The following is a 20,053-nucleotide window of genomic DNA, read 5'->3' as shown; positions in this document are numbered from 1 at the left end:
TGACTTCTTATGACGATAGAATGATACCACATGATACTCAACAGATTGACCTAAATAATATTTTAAAATATGTACCGTACTTCCAAAGTAAGTACCTATTAAAAGAAATAAAATTGATTATCTAATTCTATCTGAATACAGAAATCTCCGATTGCATTTAAAGCTTAAAAAAGACCATTACGAAAGGTTTATAGTCCAAAACCCACTTCCAATCTTAACACTTGAATCGATTGGAATTGAACAAAATAGAGATTGCTTTCAAGATAATGAAAGCGGCTTAAAAAAGGTCCAGAAAATGTCCAGACCGCATTAGAAGGTACTCGTTTCTGCTACCTAGTAGGTACGCTTTGCAATACGAATTTAAATAAATATTCAATTTCTTCCGGTTTTTTTTTCATGTATTGATTTTTATTTTTAGGGTTCCGTACTTCAAAAGGACAAAACGGAACCCTTATAGGATCACTTTATTGTCCGTCCGTCCATCAGTCTGTCTCTTTATCTCGGGAACTGGAGGTTTCGAGTTGAAATTAAAATTAAACTTCTAAGTAAACGTAAAAAAATACGGCCGTTTATGCCGCAAAAAACATATATATATATATATAATCAGCGGCGGTAACACGGTTGCATTTTTATCACTTGTCACGTTCTGACAAGTATGTAAGTGCGAAAGTGACGGGCATAGTGACAAGCGATAAAAATGGAACCAAAAAAACAATCAACGATTAACTTTCAAACGAAAGTAATGATAAAATAATGTAATAAACATTTATAACTAAGGTAAAGTGGGGTAAGACTCACGTAGTTTATTTTGCTCGGGCAAGACTAACAGTATGAGGATTCCATACAAGTGATAGTCTTACAGTTTTGAATTATTCACAGTTAGTTTTACTAGACTTATACGTCGAAATAACGGGAAAAACAATACAAACGCTAATCACGGTCCATATCCCGGTAGATATAAGTCAAGTAATAGTCTTACCCCGCTGATGTATTACTCCACCTTACCTTATATACTTTACGTCAACAATTGAAAATTTCATAGTGATCATGATTATTTATAAATTGTTTTAGCTTGCTTGGTTTAAAGATTATTAAAAAGTACATTCGATAAATATTATCTAAACTTCAACAATGTCAACATGAACCGAGCTCATTTTAATGTAACACGAAACTTTACAGTATTGAGTGAAATATTATTATCATTTATGAGTATTATGTCAGTCACGAGATAAACTTTTTGATAACGAATCGAAGCCCAATGTTATCACAAGCGTTGTCAGTTTGTTTCACAAAGTTAGAGTGTTTTGTTGTTTCTGTTTAATTGTAGTATTGTTTGTGCCAAAGTGAGTTAAAATGGGTAAAGTAAAATTAACTGCGATATTCGAAAATCTTAAATTTGATGAAATACAAACGAGCACAAAGTTAGGAGTAGAATACATAAAAACAAAAGGTTTATTCCGTAGCTTATACTTTGAGCCGGAAAAAATAATAAGTAAGGTTGATTCTTATTCGAACAATATAGAATGTGCAGATTCATCTTCATTCCTGCTACCGGGTACTGCAACATTATCAACTACAGAGTCATGGACAAATATCACTGAAAAATTAAAAAAGTTGGCTACTGTAATTAAACAAAAATCCGACTTGTTCTGCCAACTTGAATGGTTGATCCGGCGTATCCCAATTGAAAACACGCAACACAGTATAAATTTGATTATGAAAAACTTGCTTCATGCCAGTGCAGATTTGAAAGCTGCTTACATTGAAGAAGGAGTTATTACCATGGCTGACAACACGCCGATACTGATACTTGGTTTTGTAGCTCAAATATTCAAAACTTGTGATGACCCAATTATTTTGTCGACGCAACAAACCGCTGTAGTGTGTTATCTCTTTACCGAACTGTGTCGTGAAGTTGGATGGAACATGCGATTAATACTAATAGATCAACTGAACAATTTGATGGACACTGACAAAGTATATCCAAATCTATTCAATAGTTTAATGCCCGAAATTACTGGGATTATTACCGAACAATCTGACTTGGATTCTGCTGTTGATGATTTCCTAAATGCTGAGCTACATCCGCTACCGCTTACACGTCTCCTCGTTCAAGAAAATGTTTTTGAAGAATTTAAGATTACTTTAGATTGGAAATGCAAATTACGTCATGAGGAACCCGGACTAGATATGCAAGAATTAGTACAAAAATGCTCGAAATCATTTAGATATGGTGATAAATTATTTTTAATAAATTATGCTGGATGTTATATTCGGCAGGGATCAGAGCAAGTTGTGCTAGTAGAAGCTTTTAGAAGTGTCAAAGAATTGCTGTCACTTGTTCCTAAGTACAAACAGCTATGCTTATCTATATGGGCTAGCAGCATTTTAGAAGCCAATGAAATTGCTCTAAACGTCGACGTTCCAATTATATGGGTAAATGATTATTGTAACTTTACTGGATGCGATGAAATCAGTAAAGCAATTTATAAAAGAATAGATTCTGTGAATGTGACAGTTAAAGTTAATAGCTCCATTGTTAAAATGCTAAAAAAACAAGGACAATGGTTGAAAAAAACTTTCACCGAGCGTTGTGACGCTGTGCTGAAAGTAATCAAAAGTAAAGATGTCAGTTTAGGAGATAAGATTGAACCTGAAATACCGAATTGGAAAATCAACAACTTTATCTCTATCAACAACGATACGATGATATTGGGATTTAATGTACCTGATAAAGTAGTGTTATACAACACATTTGGAACTATAGCAGTGCCGTCCCCTTGCTTTGATAACATTATTAGGGCACTTATAAATGGGAGCGCCGTAATCATTGCATCTAAACCTAAAAACGAGGAGGAAATTTTCATTTCATTTGAAGCAGAAGGAATACCTGTAGCTTTTTTAGACGAAGAGAAGACAAATGAGTTAGATGATATTAAGGTGCCTCTTGGTGATAGTTGGTGCTTCCAAACAAAAGTTATTTGGACGACTTATGGAACAATATTTGCAAACTAACCAAACCAAATTCTCAATAAAACTAACAAAACAGATCCTATGTACCAACATGGACCCACGTTTTCGTTATACGATTGAGAATTTAAGGAATGGGATGATTAAAATTTTTGAAATTTGTTTATATGTTTTTTTTTCTTTCATTATACCCTAATAATTATTCAAACAGCTTTAACTCCTCTGGTAGATGTAAAGCCTTGACTTTATGTTGTACGGAACCCTCGGTGAGTGAGTTAAGTAAGTAAGTAAGTATCGGTACTAATACCAATTATACTAATAGATTCAAGAGCTATTAGCATTGCTTTGTTTTGAATTTTGCATTCCGAATTTGATACACCTCGCTCAGGTTTTTCCTACAGATTAAAACAAAAAGGCGTTATAAATTTGTTCTATTTGAAGTCCAGAAGTTTAATGCAAAATTTAAAAATAAGTTCGTGTCGTCATGCAAAAAAATAAGAGTTATGAAACTGCCGGGAGATTTATCGCCACGCCTTATGGCGCTTCTCCGGGAGTTACAAAAAATTGACCTAAATCCAAGTAACAACTTCATCTGGAAACTCGACTTGGATACCTATTTAACTTAAATGACCAAGTTACTACTTCAAATGAATCTAAATATTAAGAGAAGTGTAAATTATAGAAAAAGAGGGGAACGCTGTCGCCCATTGTTTTATTAAAACGATTTAGTTGAATTTGTGTCGGCTCAACAGATTGCGCGTTCGCTACTGTGTTAAATAAAGTACCTAAGAGTATCATAAAAATCCCGTCTCACCCTTTTTAAACTGCCGCAAAATTATTGCTAAAGCTACGACAGACTCGAGGCATTAGGAAAGAAATAACTCTTTGGGAATGTTCACCAAACAGCCCATAAGACGTTTCCTTGCGTATTTCGCGTAATATCGGGCCCTCGCATTCGTCTCCCAATATGTTCTCGGGCGTAGTGTTACGAGTTTCGTAATTTGATTCTGCTGAAATATTAACTGAGAAAATTTACACGGAGAGACAAATGGGGCAGGGTGAAGCGGTGAAGGATAATGGCTTCATCGTGGAATCTGTGAGGAGTGCAAGTACTTACAATGATTACAATTCTTACTTGATAATAATTAATTTCGTCTTCAAATTTAATCTATTTTGGTACGTACTAGCTAGTGTTATTGATCTTATCCCAATTTCTTTTTAGCTCGGTCCCTGCAAGTTGTCTAAGGGCCCAGATATATCGATGCGCATTCGGCAAAAGCCGATAGGAAAAAGCTTTATGTCCGAGCAATAAGAGCGAAAAAGCCGTCGACGCGCCGGCAGGCGCCGGCCGATGCGAGCCGAACGACGGCTTTTTCGCACTTATTGCGCAGACATAAAGCTTTTTTCTATCGGATTTTGCCGATTCCGTGTAAACACATGTGGGGGAACCCTAAGGCCGGTGACATTAAAATAATGCTACTACGATTTAGAGTTTTAAAACGACATACATAATTATTATGTCTCAACAATATACATCAATGGGAGACTCCCCATACAAAGTGCCCATTCTCTTTTACAGTTTTGAAATTGGGAAGCGAAGAGGAAAATAAGAGTACGTTCGATGGTGCAATTATAACTATAAAAATGTTGATGTAGGTACATACATAAGTAAATTACGTAAATGATCCCACGATACCCAGATAAGTTTTGTTGGCTGTGTGAGTGTAAGTTTTAGTTTTTATTATGTAACTACTTCAAAGGCAAAGTATCCGTAGAAGAGCTACCGTAATTATTATTAGCATAATTTCGATGATTATAACTGTATTTTATAATTAATGAAGTCGAAAGTAAATGTAATCACTGAATGATACATCTACCAGAAAATTACTCGATGTATGGCTGCAGTGGGTCTCAGGAGGAAACCTGACAATTCACCCAACGTGATATGCAATACACAGGCCATTCACATTTCTACGAGGTACCTACAGGTATAAACATAAAGCTTGCTAAAGGTAAGGTATGTACCTGTCCTATTATTATGACTGGTCGGTCATATTAAAAGAAATTTTATCAAAAGGATTTAAGACGAAAGTGAAGGACCTGTGCGAAATCGCCTTCTCTTACAAACGTAGTCCTCATTTTCCTCTCTGGATATTAACATTGTTCAAAATATTTTGACACAAATTGTTGCCACAGCTATGCTCCTACGTTTGAGTTTTTTTGAATTTGTAATTATTATAAGTCAAAAGCATTAAAAAAATTGTATGAATTCGGTTTTTCGCTCCTAATTTTTAAAATAATTAAAAAACCGAAAAAAGTCAAACGTAGGGGCAGAGCTACGGTTAAAATACATCAAATTATGTAAAAATGTAATAATTATGTAGTGATTTCATAATGTCAATATCCAGAGAGGAAAATGGGGACTACGTTTGTATGGAGAAGCGGCCGTCCCCTTTCCTCTTAACCACGTCCACAAAGACTCCTCTGAATTGTGAATTCTGTTTTGGACAGACGGTTTGTATTAATGTTTATCTTAACACAATTATAACAATAATACAATACTTACAGAAGTTTTGGCACTTCCGAAAATGGACGCAATATTTGAACCCATTCACACTTACAAAAGTATGAAATTTTGAAACTAGGCAGGCTTAAGTACCGGGCTTTCTTTGGCACAGGTACCTTAGACCAGAATTTTTATGATATGAAATTTGAGACAAAAATCAAGTGGTTTTTCCAGGTGATGGGTGGTCCCAATCCTAAACCCCATCAATCAGTCGCTTTAGCAAAAATAATATAGGTATCAATTTATTGCTATCCTATTAAGTATGTTCGTTAAGTTTCACAGCTAAGTATGTATCTACGTATATTATATATCAAGCGTTAAAGGAGACATTCAGATCTCATTTATGAGTGAGCCGATTTTGCATACTAAATGACCGCCGTAATCTAAACTAATCCAAATAATAGAAGGAAATTAAACCTCAAACGCAAGTACTCAAGTTACACAGCGGGATCCATGGAAAATACTGGACTTTAATTGACTGGTCAGTACCTACACTTAAAAATATTGGCTTTAAATAATTTACTTAAAAACCTTTGTTATATTTCTACAACTAAAACTAAAAGTAAATTAGAAGTTAATATATTTCTCCTTTTGTTATTGTGGGACGTACCACATTATTACAATCTATAAATTCTGGTCAACGTGGGACTCGAACCCACATCCTTAGATTGCCGGTCCAATGCGTTAATCATCGTTGATTTTTTCATTGTGATTGACATCTGTATATACAATTTATAGATAGTAAATTAGAAATTATAATTTAGAATTAAGAGGAATTAAAGTGATATTGAAGTAACTATTAGATTGTATGTGGGTTTGGGTATTCTAACAAAAACATCAAAAAATCTGTGAAGTCGACCAAAAAGCTTGTTCTTAAAAACAAAAGCTGCCGCTGACTAACAAAAGACACATGTCCCAAATTTGTGTGTCAAAGAAATGTTCTTATACAGCTTGCAGCCAAATTGCTCTCCTTTGACGCAATGTGCAAGGAATAGGTAAGAGACTGGTAGATTATTACACATGACACTAGCACGATATTGCAATCTCAGTTGCATTTACCGTCAAAGCACTGCAGGGGATTGCTATTAGAGGAAAATTCAATAGATATAACTATGAATAAAACATTTCATGAGTAACTATCGCGGTAACCGAAGACAATATTATGAATAAATTATTAACTGTTAGAGGGTGAAATTTTTAAAATACCTAAATATAAAACGGGCTTTTCTTACTATGTACTGACTATCCGGAATTTCTTTTAATAAAATCTTCGTTCTAAGAACAAATTAAATTATTTTCATAGAAAATAATTTAATTCAGTTTCAAATCTTCGTTGGTTGGTGACAAACAGTTTTTTGATGAAGGTTCCGTTTTCGTATGTTCCAAGTATCTCTAAAAATGCCATCACGTCGTCATACGTTCTTATATCAGTATTATGCTTTATTTTAACTTTGCTTTTAATTTGGAATATTGCACCATACAGGTGCGTTCACACCGCAGTGGAGCAACGTTGAGCAACACTGTGCTACACGGTAACATTAGGTATCTTACCTACGAGTAGTTACACTATTGCACAGTGTTGCTCAACGTTGATCCACAAAAGTTAACTGACGGTGTGCACCTTAACACATTGATCACCTCTAGCGAGCAGCGGCCCTTGTTTTGCTAGTAAGGAAATATAAAAATACCTGTCTAAATATTTGAATATTGACGACCTGTCTGGCTTAGTAGTAGTGACCCTGCCTATGAAGCCGATGGCCCAGGGTTCAAATCCTGGTAAGGGCCTTTATTTTGTGTGATGAGGTTGGGTGTTTTTTTTTACTATTTAAGCATTTGTATATTACTTATATATATCGTTGTCTGAGTACCCACAACACAAGCCTTCTTGAGCTTACTGTGGGGCTTAGTCAATTTGTGTAAGAATGTACAATATTTATTTATTTATAAAGGCCATTAAAGGTGCGTCCACACCGCAGTTTGCTACACGGTAATATGAAGTATCTTACCTTTGTATTTACTGTTGTACAGTGTTGCTCAACGTTGCTAAACAAAAGTTAACTGGCGGTGTGGATGCACCTTAACAAATAGATCACCTCCAGCGGCTTTTGATTTGCTAGTATAAGCTAATCTTATATTAGCTTATACTAGTATTTACTGAATATTTCATATCATTATCATGAAAAGAGCGTATATGTATATCTTAAAAGCCGGCAACGTACTTACAACTCCTCTGGGGTTGCAAGTGTCCATGGGCGGCGGTTATCGCTTACCATCAGGCGAATCTGCTGCTCGTTTGCCTCCTATATCATAAAAAAACATTATCATTATTTCAATTTGCACCTCGCCGTTGCCTGTAATCCGAGCCTGCTTAATAATGTCGACCCATTAGGGCGGGTGCTAATAAGGCGTACTTTACCAATGAAGATTGTGTTTACTACTATTTAATGTAAAATTATCCTCTTAAACTGATACTTTGGCTATAAGTACCTTTGGGCAAAGAGGATATAATAGGATAGAGCGGTACTGTCATAGTAAATTTTGTAACCACAGTAAATTCACTGCCATCTATCGACACACTTTAAAACTAAAAATTAAGATTTACAAAAATACGATAAAATAATGTATTTAAATATGGATAAATGATTTTTTTTATTTGCATTAATTATTTTTATATGATTTTAACTCATGTTCTTTCACTGATATACGTTAAAATTGTTAAATAACAAACGAAACCGTCAACGCCCTCTATACGAGAGTAGGCCAAAGGTAGTGGCGCCATCTGATCGAGAATCAAATTTTCGTGATTTTCGAGGCACGTTTTTTCCTTAGACTGTATCCATCTATTACGGAGTTATATCTATCTTTGCTTTGGGGTTTCAGGTCTTGAAGTATCAAGTCCGTAGTGTAAACATCTGCAGAGATTATAAGATTTATAAGCCTTCGCTTTGAGGGTAAGATGCTTATAGTTTGTTTATCTTATACCTTGTTACGACTTTCATATTGATTGTCACTGTGACAAGGTACGAAATGGTACATAATTCAAATTCCCTGATTTTACACAATTCTCACTGCCTAAAAAAAGTAATCTTTGACATTTTTGATGGCGGAAGATCATTTATTAGGTTGGACCTGCCTAAAACATGATACGTTTTCTTTTTCGCTTTCTAAAGTGTACGTTGCTTACTGTTCACGAGCCAAGCCCTAGAAAATTGAGTGATAAAAGTGATAAACTGCTTACGCTGAGAGATAACCCTAATCTGGGTATATCTCATAATATTCTGAAAAAGATTTGTTGATAAAGTACAGTTTATTGAATAGTATCCTAATAATACTAGTGGTTCCGTGAGCTGTAGACCTCGCGAGCACAATTTAGAACTGAAAAAATGTATGGCTCCGCCATTTTGAAAATTTACAAAAATGAATGGACAAAAAATCTATTTAACCATCGGTCCTGCTCACAAAATTTCACGAGAATCGGTTAAAAATTGTGACCTGTGGAGGAGAACATTCGGACATACGAAAACATATTTGCCAAAGCTGAAACGGAGACCTTCGCTAAAGTTCGGTGAATTAGACTTTTTAGAAGGATGTTTATTTCAAACGGCACAGTCAAACTCAATTAAATAACCTAATACTTACTTATCAACATTTTAAATACAATACATACATAGACCTGCTAGGGTTTGGACAATCTCACATTGATACTTAACTTTTTTGGTTTTCTTATCAAGAAATATTTGTTTACCCGCCAAAATTAAATTGCTTAATCACAACTCTAGTAAAAGGTTAAATGAATTTTTAAATCGAGCGTTTTGCAGTGCCGACAACTTTAATTAAAATCGCAGCCAGCATGAAACGGCGACGATTTCAAAATAACTCGAGGGAAAAACGTCAAATCGACTATGTTTTCTTGTCCTCGTATAAAATGTCAACTTTATTTTGGAATGTAACCTTTATTAAGCTAATTGTAAGGTTGCTTTTGCGATTAGAATGTGGAGTGAGATAAGATATTGGGTAAAGTTCCTGATCAAATGCTCCCATTTAGTTTTGTTTCCTTCGGCGCAGCTGCTACAGAATGCTGCAAGTGCTTTCGTATATTAGCAGATAATAAATAACAGCCGTTTCGAAGGCTAGAATTCTGAACTCAGTTCGAGCTACAGTTTAAAAAGACTTAATTAATACATTTCTGTTATTTTTTAAAACTGAGCGCGAACGAACCTTGAATAACTAATTTAATTTTCAAGATTCCTTATTGAAAACTATCCTGCTCTGTAATATAAAAGGGAATAATAGCTATGAAGAAACTAATTCAATGACTACTTGTTAATTTTTCCCGCAAATACGGGATACCTCTTTGAACTCGCAACTAAACTACTACACCCCTATAGAAAATCTTTTATGGCATCAACAAACCCGAAAGATTACAGACAAACAGTACACCAGGGACCTTATTAAAAAACAAAAGTCAGTACTAGTATAATACCAATTCAAGATGAATATTAGCTATAATAGCTATCCTTATCTGTCACAAAGGACCGTACTATAGAGTAAGAAAGTGCAAGTAAGTAATATGTTTACAGTATAATTTTGATGAGTTTAAATCTGCATTCCAGAATAGGATCCCAGCTCCAGGCGCCATGACAATGTCCAAGCGCTATTTACTTTATGAGACGACCGTTAAAGCCGGCCATCGGGATTCACGGACCGTAACACTTTACTGAATTGCAGCCGCATACCAAAATAATGAGACCGAATACGTGAACGTAACGAGAGTGCCGATGAAACTGTATTGCTTAAAGGCTAAAGCACACTGGACATGTAGGCAGCATGGCTCAGTTATGGCTCCCTGCGTGAACCCGATGGAATTATACTCGTGTAATATGACATGACACAACGTACCTATCTATGCGTTGCGCGCCAGTAACCTTTCGGTTATCGAGTTGATAAAACTGATAAAGCAAACGTTGACTGTCATCACCCCGATAACTGCGACCGCGCTGGATTATGTTTTTCTTTGCTGAACTTTTATCGAGTAGGTTAATGCCAGTTACACGAGTAAATCATTGTAAACGAATAAAGGTGACATTCGGATTTCGGATGTCAACTGCACGTTACTGTAGCGGCGGTCGATATGCGTTGTCGCATGCACTAATTACCTAAGGCTAATAATATATAACTATTGCTCGAAACATGTAAGGCTGATATACCTAATGCACGGATTACCTAAAGTCGGTATACTTAATGATCGAATTACCTACCTAAAGTTAATATACCTAATAGACGGAATACCTAAAATCAAAATCAATACTAGAATTAATGTTTAGTAGAACATTTATAGGACATACATCATTTTGACGATACAATATAATTGCATTATGACGTTTACAACTTTTTTCGTGACAGTCACTTGTTTTATCAAGGAAATATAATATCGTATCAGCATCAGTCTTGCAGCACCTGCAGTTGACATCCGAATGTCCTGTTTAATAGATTCAACTGAACACAGAACTGAATTAATTATATTGTACGTATATTGATTTGAGAAATAATGTTGTCAGACTGAAACAGAATATATATATACTATCATTTTATGCCATAATTGTTACGCAAATATCTTTGAATGAATCGTAAATTATTTTACTTACCTAAGTAATATTAAAGCTTTAACTCGCGTTGAGGTCAAAAGCTTAATCAGAGACTGTGATAACACAAATATTTAAGGGATAAAGTAAATCAGATAAGAGCGATGCGGCTATTAAATTTAACCCTTTTCATTATAATCTAATATTCATATACCTAAATATTAAATAGGCAGATGATTGCGCGGTTCTTCAGGGCAAAAAGGTTCAAAGTATTAAAACGGCCCGTTTATCCTGGATTAAGCGCGGCTAATTAAGATTAAGGCGAGTGTCACGGAAACATTGACCAAGAGCAAGTCTAACTTTTGAATAGAGGGTTTCCACAGTGTGACAGTAAAAGTGTTTTCATATCTCATGATGAGAAGTAGTGAGAGTTCTGTTTCATTAAGTGTTTGCGTTAAGCACTTATTTGGTAACATTTATAAATTCACTGTCAGCCAAATATAGATGTCCAACCGCTGTCAAGTATATCGTCAGTTTTTGTTGTCACTAATTACTACCACAAGTTCAGAGCCACAGTGAACCGTAGTAGTACCAAAACAAGGTAGGTAATCATTTTTGTTTAATTATTTTATTTTATAATTAGTGAGTTTTGTTTGTCACCTGACGATATGCATATGAGCGGGGATTAAATAGGTACTAGTGCGATGCGGTATGGATATTTCACTTTTTTTTTCGTAATTTTTAATTGTGCCATTTTCAACCAAAAGGGTACTTATTGTCGGTTGTCAGTAAGGCGCTATTTCCATATAGCTTCAATTCGAAATCAACTTTATCGACAAGCGACAATGTGGTACCCTTTGGTTGAAAACGTCACATTTATTAGAAAAAGCCATAAATGTTTCAAGCCAGGCTTCTAGCTATCAGGTTAAAACGGCCACGACATGGTATACATGCTAATAAATTGCTAAATAAATAGAATAACAAGATACTTAGGTACCGAACTTACAATAGAATAACCTAGCAGCAAGCAAACAGAGACGGCGAAATTGAAAACTTTCCCGAAGGCCGAAGCTGTGTAACTTTACTATGCAACAAGGGGCGCGGTTTTATTTTGAAAAAATGTTACGTAATAAACTAAATGAATATACATGTCAGTAGGTCTCTATTTCCTATTATTATTAAGTATATTTAATTGTTAAAAGTTGCTTGTAGTCAGTATGACTAAAGCTGCGTTTCCACCAGAGATGTGCGAGAATGCGTAGCGAGGGATGTGTTTGTTAAGAACCAATAAAATCATTTTGTTTTCCTCGCTCAGCGTGTAGTGTTTCTATTGGTTCTTAAAAACACATCCCTCGCTATTACGCATCCTAGCACATCTCTGGTGGGAACACAGTCTAAGAGGCCAATTTCAACTTTCATTGTGAAGTATAAGTGAAATGTATGCGCGACTGACTTCATTTGGATATCATTTTTACATCAAAATGTAAGTTCGAATTGGCCTCCTGATCTTGAAATAGTTTTTTACGCTCTTGACAAGGGAAAAAATAACTATATTTAGAAGACCAAACTATTCAATTCCGCGTTAAGAATAACTAAACTTGGTACAGTCGAATTTATAAATATGTTTATATTTTTTCACTTTATTGCAATCGATTAGGGTGAAGAAATGTACGTGTAGGTATTTATGAACTCGACTGTACAAATATGGTTATTTGGTATCTTACTGTCCAGGATTGTTCATTGAGGATTAAATAAAATAAAACCGGACAAGTGCGAGTCGGACTCGCCCACCAAGGGTTCCGTACTTTTTAGTATTTGTTGTTGTAGCGGCAACAGAAATGCATCATCTGTGAAAATTTCAACTGTCTAGCTATCACGGTTCATGAGATACAGCCTAAGTGACAGACAGACAGACAGACGGACAGCGGACTCTTAGTTATAAGGTCCCGTTTTTACCCTTTGGGTACGGAACCCTAAAAACTATATTTGTGAATAGGTACATAATTATGTTTTATCTATATATGTAATTAGTTTTTAAAACGGACTTACTTATATTTATTGCCCATCCTACACCCCCAGAGAGCACTAGATATTTACGAAATTCACTTGGTAAACGGCTAATGCACCTGCATTACGTTGTAACCACCAAAGAGAATTCTTGAGGGAGCGTTTTATTAACTAACAGAGCCACAGGAAAGCTGGTTGATAAAAGTAGTAAGACCTTTAGGATATGTTCGTAGGTATTGTCATTTATATTCTAAAGTATTGTGTGGGTTCCTCAGGGGAATAATCTGCCGGTTTAATTGCTGTAAAACTATATGTTAATGTCTATCAATAGTATATGATGATACATTTATATATGATGATACGGTAAATTATTAATTGAAAGGTTGTCACTTTTTTAAGGATAACCTGGAACTTAGAAGTCATTATTATTTTAAACTTAAAATTTCTAATTCTAGAGTGACGAATTGTAAAAAACGTGTCTTTAAAACTCGTATAATTGTTACCCGCCGTATATTAAAAAGTCTACTTTATGATTTGTCATACCTAGTTAACTTCCTTATCTTCGGCTCTTGCGAAAAATCTAAAAATTTGTAGTAAAATAATATAAAATCAATTTAAATTTAGTTCTATCCCAAATCAATGAATATATTTCGCTGACATTAGCTTATCGCGTTCAATTAGTTATCGCTTTTACCGTAAAAACAGCATTGTTTTCAGTTCAATTCAACACAATTTATCATAATTAAATTCACTTCCAAACCTACCTATTTATTTGCTATCGTATTTTAAAAGAGCACAAAACCAAATGAATGAGGTAATTGTTTTTTTGTTCTTTTTTAAAATCAGACTTTTTGTTGATTACAAATCCATTCCAGATGAAATGTCGTGTAAGCTTCGAAGCGGTACTATTTCTAAGTAAGCCGTTGTTCCTTAAGGGGTATATAATTAATCAAACGGTACAAACTAAAGCTGGCTTGAACCTGATCTGTTATACATAAAAGCGAATTATTAATGGTCATATTGTTAAGACAAGTCTGATTATGCTCCGAGCAAAAAAGACGCAAGTGGCTCCAATTTCTTGTCCGTATAAGTTCTTGTGCATGGTTTCATGTGTTCAGTTAACTAGGAACACAATTGTTGTAATCGCAGGGTCGGCGGGTAAGGGTATGCTTTGATGTTTTGGCAAGACTAATTACAATATATATAGCATACTTATGCTTACTAAAATTAATTTCAAATGTACGATAGTCTTCGTGTTACAGAGACCGTTTTTATTTCACCAGCATTATATGGATGTTTTGTCTCATTTATTTATTTATTTAGTTTGTTATTATTGTTATACATAGCTGTGTTTTCTATTTACACATAGGAGCACAAGGTGGATAACAGTAAATAATAAATATTTAATCGTAGAATGTAATCTGATAACACAATCATAATGTCAACTAAAGTGGAGAAACGGGACCGCTATACAGTAAAAACGCTAAAACAAAAACAACAAACCAAAATATTTTTTAAGAAAAAGAACCGACTTTAATGGGGGATGTCGGTGAAAGATTAATTGTTGATACACTTTGAGTCCATACAAGGAAATGAAAAAGACAGGATCTTTTGCCTAATTATGTAGAAAAGGAGCTAAGGTTAAACCGTCCATTTTTTTAGTAGCATTTCGTTTCTGTGAGGCTCGCAGTTGTAACCTAACCTAACCCACTTTTCTGATGATAGCAGTTCGGTTCTGTAAGGATTGCAGTTCAAACCTAAGTTAAGTTAGGTTTGAAGTAACTAACCTAACCTAACCTAACCCACTTTTCTAGTAGCATTTCCGGGCCCGGGTCCGGGTCTGGGTTCGGGTCCGGGTCCTGGACCATGTCCAGATCCGGGTTTGTTTATTCGTTATAATTATATAGGGTCTCTATTATTTCCCATGAAGTTTTAAGTCATAATGTATATGTCCAAATTTTCGTTAATCATAATTTGGTTTTTCTCAGAAATGCGTAACTTTTCAGGATTGCCATAAAAACAAATCTAACCTAATCTAACCTATCTATAGGATAACCTTACGAAAATCCTGAAAAGTTAACGATTTCAGAATTATGACTAATGATAATCTGGCAATCATTACATTATAGGTATATTATGACTCAATAATTATGTAAAACAAAGGGACCCCGTAGGCTTACATTAAAAATAGCGCAATTTATCAATTATAAGTATTGTTTTCAATTGCATATAGACGCAGGCAATATTACTTCACCTACCAGTATATTCCTTACTTTTTTGTTTTGTGTTGTTGTAACCAAAAAGTTAGCCTGAAAGAAATAATTCCTTAGTGTTAATTTCCTTTACATCTCTGTGGTTCTTTGCATAATGACAGCCATCTTCAGTTATTAAGCTGAGGCTGCCGGTGTCATTGCGAATCAGTATCATGTCACCATGAATAAGTGGCTTAATGATTTAATGGTAAGCAATAAATTAAACGCGCCCGGATATTTCCGCGTAACCTACATTGTTTTGCCATCACATGTATATATACAAAACACAAGAACGAACAAAACTACAAAACTTATCACCGTGAACATAATGGCTGTCGTTCATGTGCGACGCACGTTGCACAAAATACGTGCGCGCATTTTTGCACCGTCATTTGATTGGACTTTATGGCTTGCTCTAGTGAACAAATGCCTTTTCAAGTTTAGTTTGTAGCTGTGTAAAAAATATGAGAAATCGAATTTAAATTGTCGTGAGTCATACTAACTTAAGCCAAAAAAATACGGTTTAACTCACGTACCTAATTTTAGTCACTCGATTCGAAATTTCAAACACATGTCGCGCGAGTGACTAAAATTACGTGAGTTAGATCGTCTTTTTGGCTTAAACTTATTTAAAGTTTCTAAAGTTGGCGTTAAAATATAAATTAGGTATATTATGTAGGAAGTATTGTGCCCTACGAAATTACTATCGCGATTAGAGCGTTCATTCACACACATTTTGTCAAGGAGATTGACAATGACATCGTCCGGTCACTGTGTTCTCTGCTGTAGCAGTAACGGTGCAACTATAATCGCATCCGAAAATAGTACCTTCAAAGTGCGTTTAAATGCGCATGCCAAGGCATAGCAAAAGCACATCAAACTTATTCTAAGGCATAAATGCGTCATGTATTAAATAGTTTCGCCGGTTCGAGCCCTCGCTGACCTTGTAAACGCAGCTCAGACATGTGTCACGGGATAATTTGTGTCAGTGACTTCGGGGCTTTACCCTGCAATTAAATTAGCCGCCGTGGTACTGCTGATGAAATGGGCTCATTTTACTTCTGTTTGTAGTAATAAAGAAATTATGACAGTTTTCAAGCTTATACGACCGAAAAGCAAAATTAACACGAAGTCAAATCCGGAATTAAACATGCAAGCGCCATATTAAATCTTAACCGAAATATTTTTGACGCACGAATATAGCGAGCTACAAAGCGAAAAGCTAACAAGGCCCTTGATTAACTTCCTGGTGAATGCAAATATAGGTCACTTACTTCATCATGCTCGTATGTGAATAAATTGTAATATTTTATAAATTACTCTAATTTAAAGGGGATAAAGTCCATTATTGAATATATTCTGACAGAAACATATCAGTTAGTGCCGGTAAAACGTTTTGGTAGGCCGTTGCCTCTAGGGTGTTGTTGGTGAAACTGTACATATGGCAGTAATGAGGTTAGGCCCTGGCCCTCTGGTCGTATGTTTCCATTGGGTGCGCGAAAGGGTACAAGTTTATCTAAAGTGTACAGTAGACCTTGAAATTCGTACCATCTTTGCATAATCGGAGACCGTTCTCATATTGGTTCACTCGCAAGCAGAAAGCCACCCCGACTGATTTACATTACTTACAAAGCGCAGAGCGCTAGATGAAAGGTTTTAGACTACATGCTATCTATAGGAATAGATAATTATCAACTGTTTTAGGCATGTAATACGTAGCTACGAAATCCTCATGATGCCCAGCTACGGTTTTGGAAACATAACCTAGGAATCTTCCTAGGTAATAGGTAATAGATAATCGTATCTATTACGGTACATGGCTCACGGTACGCACGATATGACACACCTATTAAACTAAAAAGTGCATTGCTGATACTAACTGTAAAACGTTACAAATCAGCCAATATGGAATCAACTCAAAATTTGCATCAACTTTGTCACTCTTATGGATAAAATGCAATTTTCTCATCAGATTTTGAAGAATGAAGGAAGCCTATATGAGCTTTTGTGGTGAAAAAAGCATTTGTGTGTGTTTTTTAAGTCCTAACCATTTTATAATACCAGTGGCTATCGGCCGTATTCAAACAATACTTATAAGATATCACACCGATACGATACCGATCTGTCAGTGTCAAAACTGACGTTTTTGGTTTAGGAAATGTCACTTTTGGCATTGTTCGAATACAGTCGTATGTGAGCTAAAAACTTATCAACAAATAAGTCGAGTTGAGGGTTTTAGAGTAATAATTCGGCCATAGGTATTCAAATTCGTTTAGGTATAAATACATAAGCGCTCCATACATTTTATGTACATAATGTGCTTTAGTAATTAAATTCTTATTCACAAACGAATAAGTAAATAAAACTTCAAATAGGATTAACATCGTAAACATTGTCTCGTCGAATGTTCAATGAGACCGATAATCATGTCTCTGTACTTCATTATATCGGAACAATTGAATTATTCAATAAATTTCGAATTATTTCCAATTCGAAGAAAACAAGAGAGAAATAAAAGGATTCTTATTTCTTATGAACGAAGGAATCTGATTAAAATTCCTACCCTTTATTTTGGAGAGGAAGTCAATAGAGTGAAATGAAAGCCAGAAATCAAAGGAAGCCTATTTGCATTTGCACAAGCCTGAAATCTTAGAAATGTATTCATGGAAGGAATTCCTAATCTAATTTTTCCAATATCGCTCAACATTGTAGTCACGTTTGTCAAACACAAAACTTCTAGGAAATTTTATAAGAAATTTTAACGTAATAACTTTCACGTTCAGCTCAAATGACTACAGACTATTGAAAACTACTTTTACTTGTTTATGTTTCAGACTTTATTCTGTGGAAAGTGTTTATCCCTTTTAAATTATAAAGTATAATTTTACAGTAAAATAACTCATTTTACCTAAATATACACAACTTTCGGTTCAAAACGTTTAGAAAATCGGGCAACTTTATTGTGATCATTGATCATTGTAATATATTTGGGAACATTTTATTTCTACTGAGGGTATCATAAAGCTTTTAAGAAATCGACGGTTTGACCATGCTTATAAAGGTCTAGCGAGATAATTGAAATTTAAAAGCGCTAATTTTATGAGATCCACGCAGAACTTATTTAAAAAGTTTAGTGTTTGACTTCCATATCTTTACCAAAACGTAATCATGTGTATATTTCAGTTGAGGTACTATTTTGTCTATAAAATTTAATTACATAAAATAAGTACAATTGAGTTGAATATGAGTAGGAATACTGTTTTAATAAAAACACAAGATGTGTATAAATGCTAAGTGTTGGATATTTACCACGAAAAAAAAACACTAAGTAAATAGAGTAATTATGACTCAATCTTGTCAGACTACATCATCTTGCAAACATAAAATTTATTATAATATGCCGTTAATATTTTCAATCAAACAAACGCGTAAAAAGGCAAACAATGCAAACAATCCCTCTGAAACACATTTACATATTTATCACGAAATAAACAAGTATTTCGGCCTCAGTTGAATCTTAAGCAGTAACTATGGGTCTATGCCCAAACAGATATCCGAGCCTCTGAAACGGGGTGAATTATTCAAGTGGCATACCCTAAGCGAAGGGGTTGATCATCCCCCGAGTGGCTCAGGAAGTACGCCTCAAGCCGTAGGCTGCACAAGAGGAAAAACTAGTAGCTGCCATTTACGCAACATATTATTTGGGAATTTAACATGTAACACTTATCCTTGACAGCTATGAGTTTTAGCTGAAAACGGCGGTTTTAGACCATGTTTATCGAATCTCGTCTTGCTGCGGAATTGATTTCATAGAAAACTTGCTATTTTTCAATCAAAATTACTTAAAATTAATTATTATCCTATGAGTTTTCTTCGAAATGAACTTCCCGAATTACACCGCTAGATTCGCGCAAAAGTAAACTTCAGTGCAAATTATGTTTTTAAGAAAGTTTATAAATAAGTGAGGGAGGCTAAGTCGAACGTACAGATTGATATCTGAACAGAATGATGATGATATCAAAATATTAAGTTTGAATTGGCCCTCCTGGTTAAGAATTTCAATATGTATTTTTATACTTTTTCATTCATAGTTACCTTTCACGGAGCGTTGTCTGAAGTTATATACTTGCCCAAACTTCATGATTATAAGCCAGCATATTTCAAACTAATAGGCGTCAGTTACCTACTCCTTAGTGCCGGCAAACGGAAGCCTTGTCAGATAATGTTACATTTGATTGAAATTGCAAAATTGCACCCATTAAGGAAACCGTACCGCTTGCTTTGATATTTCAGCGAGATTGCCTTTCCATCGTGATTGGAGCTATTGTTCATTTAAAAGGATTTATGGGCGAGATAAAAGTTCTTATTAAATTTACCTTCAGTAAAGTAAGACCCTCAGTTTGATGGGTAAGTAGCTTTGTTCTGCTTAATTTTATATTTTGCTTCCTTCCTACTGAATATGTATGGATGGGATGGAAACTAAATAAGGAGTGATGATGGTCGAAAACCAATTTGGTGGTTTAGCGTCACAAAATTGTAGCAAACCCTTTAGTTATAATATAATGTGAAATATTTCTATTGACCGCATGAGACAAAGTTTCGTTAGTAGACTTAAAATGTAACCACATATATTTTTTGTTATTATTTCATTGGTATAAGTAAGGGGTAAATATGAG

The 20,053-nt window shown here is 34.9% G+C and overlaps 1 protein-coding gene across 1 annotated transcript; it reads left to right on the top strand.

Annotated features, from left to right (window-relative positions):
- The first annotated feature begins 1,260 nt into the window (after nucleotides 1–1,260).
- Nucleotides 1,261–3,030, top strand: LOC134745243 (uncharacterized). Its single transcript, XM_063679237.1, has one exon. It carries the CDS (start codon nucleotides 1,354–1,356, stop codon nucleotides 3,013–3,015), a length of 1,662 nt encoding a protein of 553 aa, XP_063535307.1. The 5' UTR covers nucleotides 1,261–1,353; the 3' UTR covers nucleotides 3,016–3,030.
- Nucleotides 3,031–20,053: the final 17,023 nt, after the last annotated feature.

This window comes from Cydia strobilella, chromosome 11, assembly GCF_947568885.1.
Source record: "Cydia strobilella chromosome 11, ilCydStro3.1, whole genome shotgun sequence".
Taxonomy (NCBI): Eukaryota; Metazoa; Arthropoda; class Insecta; order Lepidoptera; family Tortricidae; genus Cydia; species Cydia strobilella.
Note: the sequence above shows the minus strand (reverse complement) of the source record. Positions and strands in the feature narration are given on the sequence as shown.

Bases quoted from the DNA above. Each gene is read 5' to 3' on its own strand.
- LOC134745243 (XM_063679237.1), top strand. From the start codon at position 1,354: ATGGGTAAAGTAAAATTAACTGCGATATTCGAAAATCTTAAATTTGAT.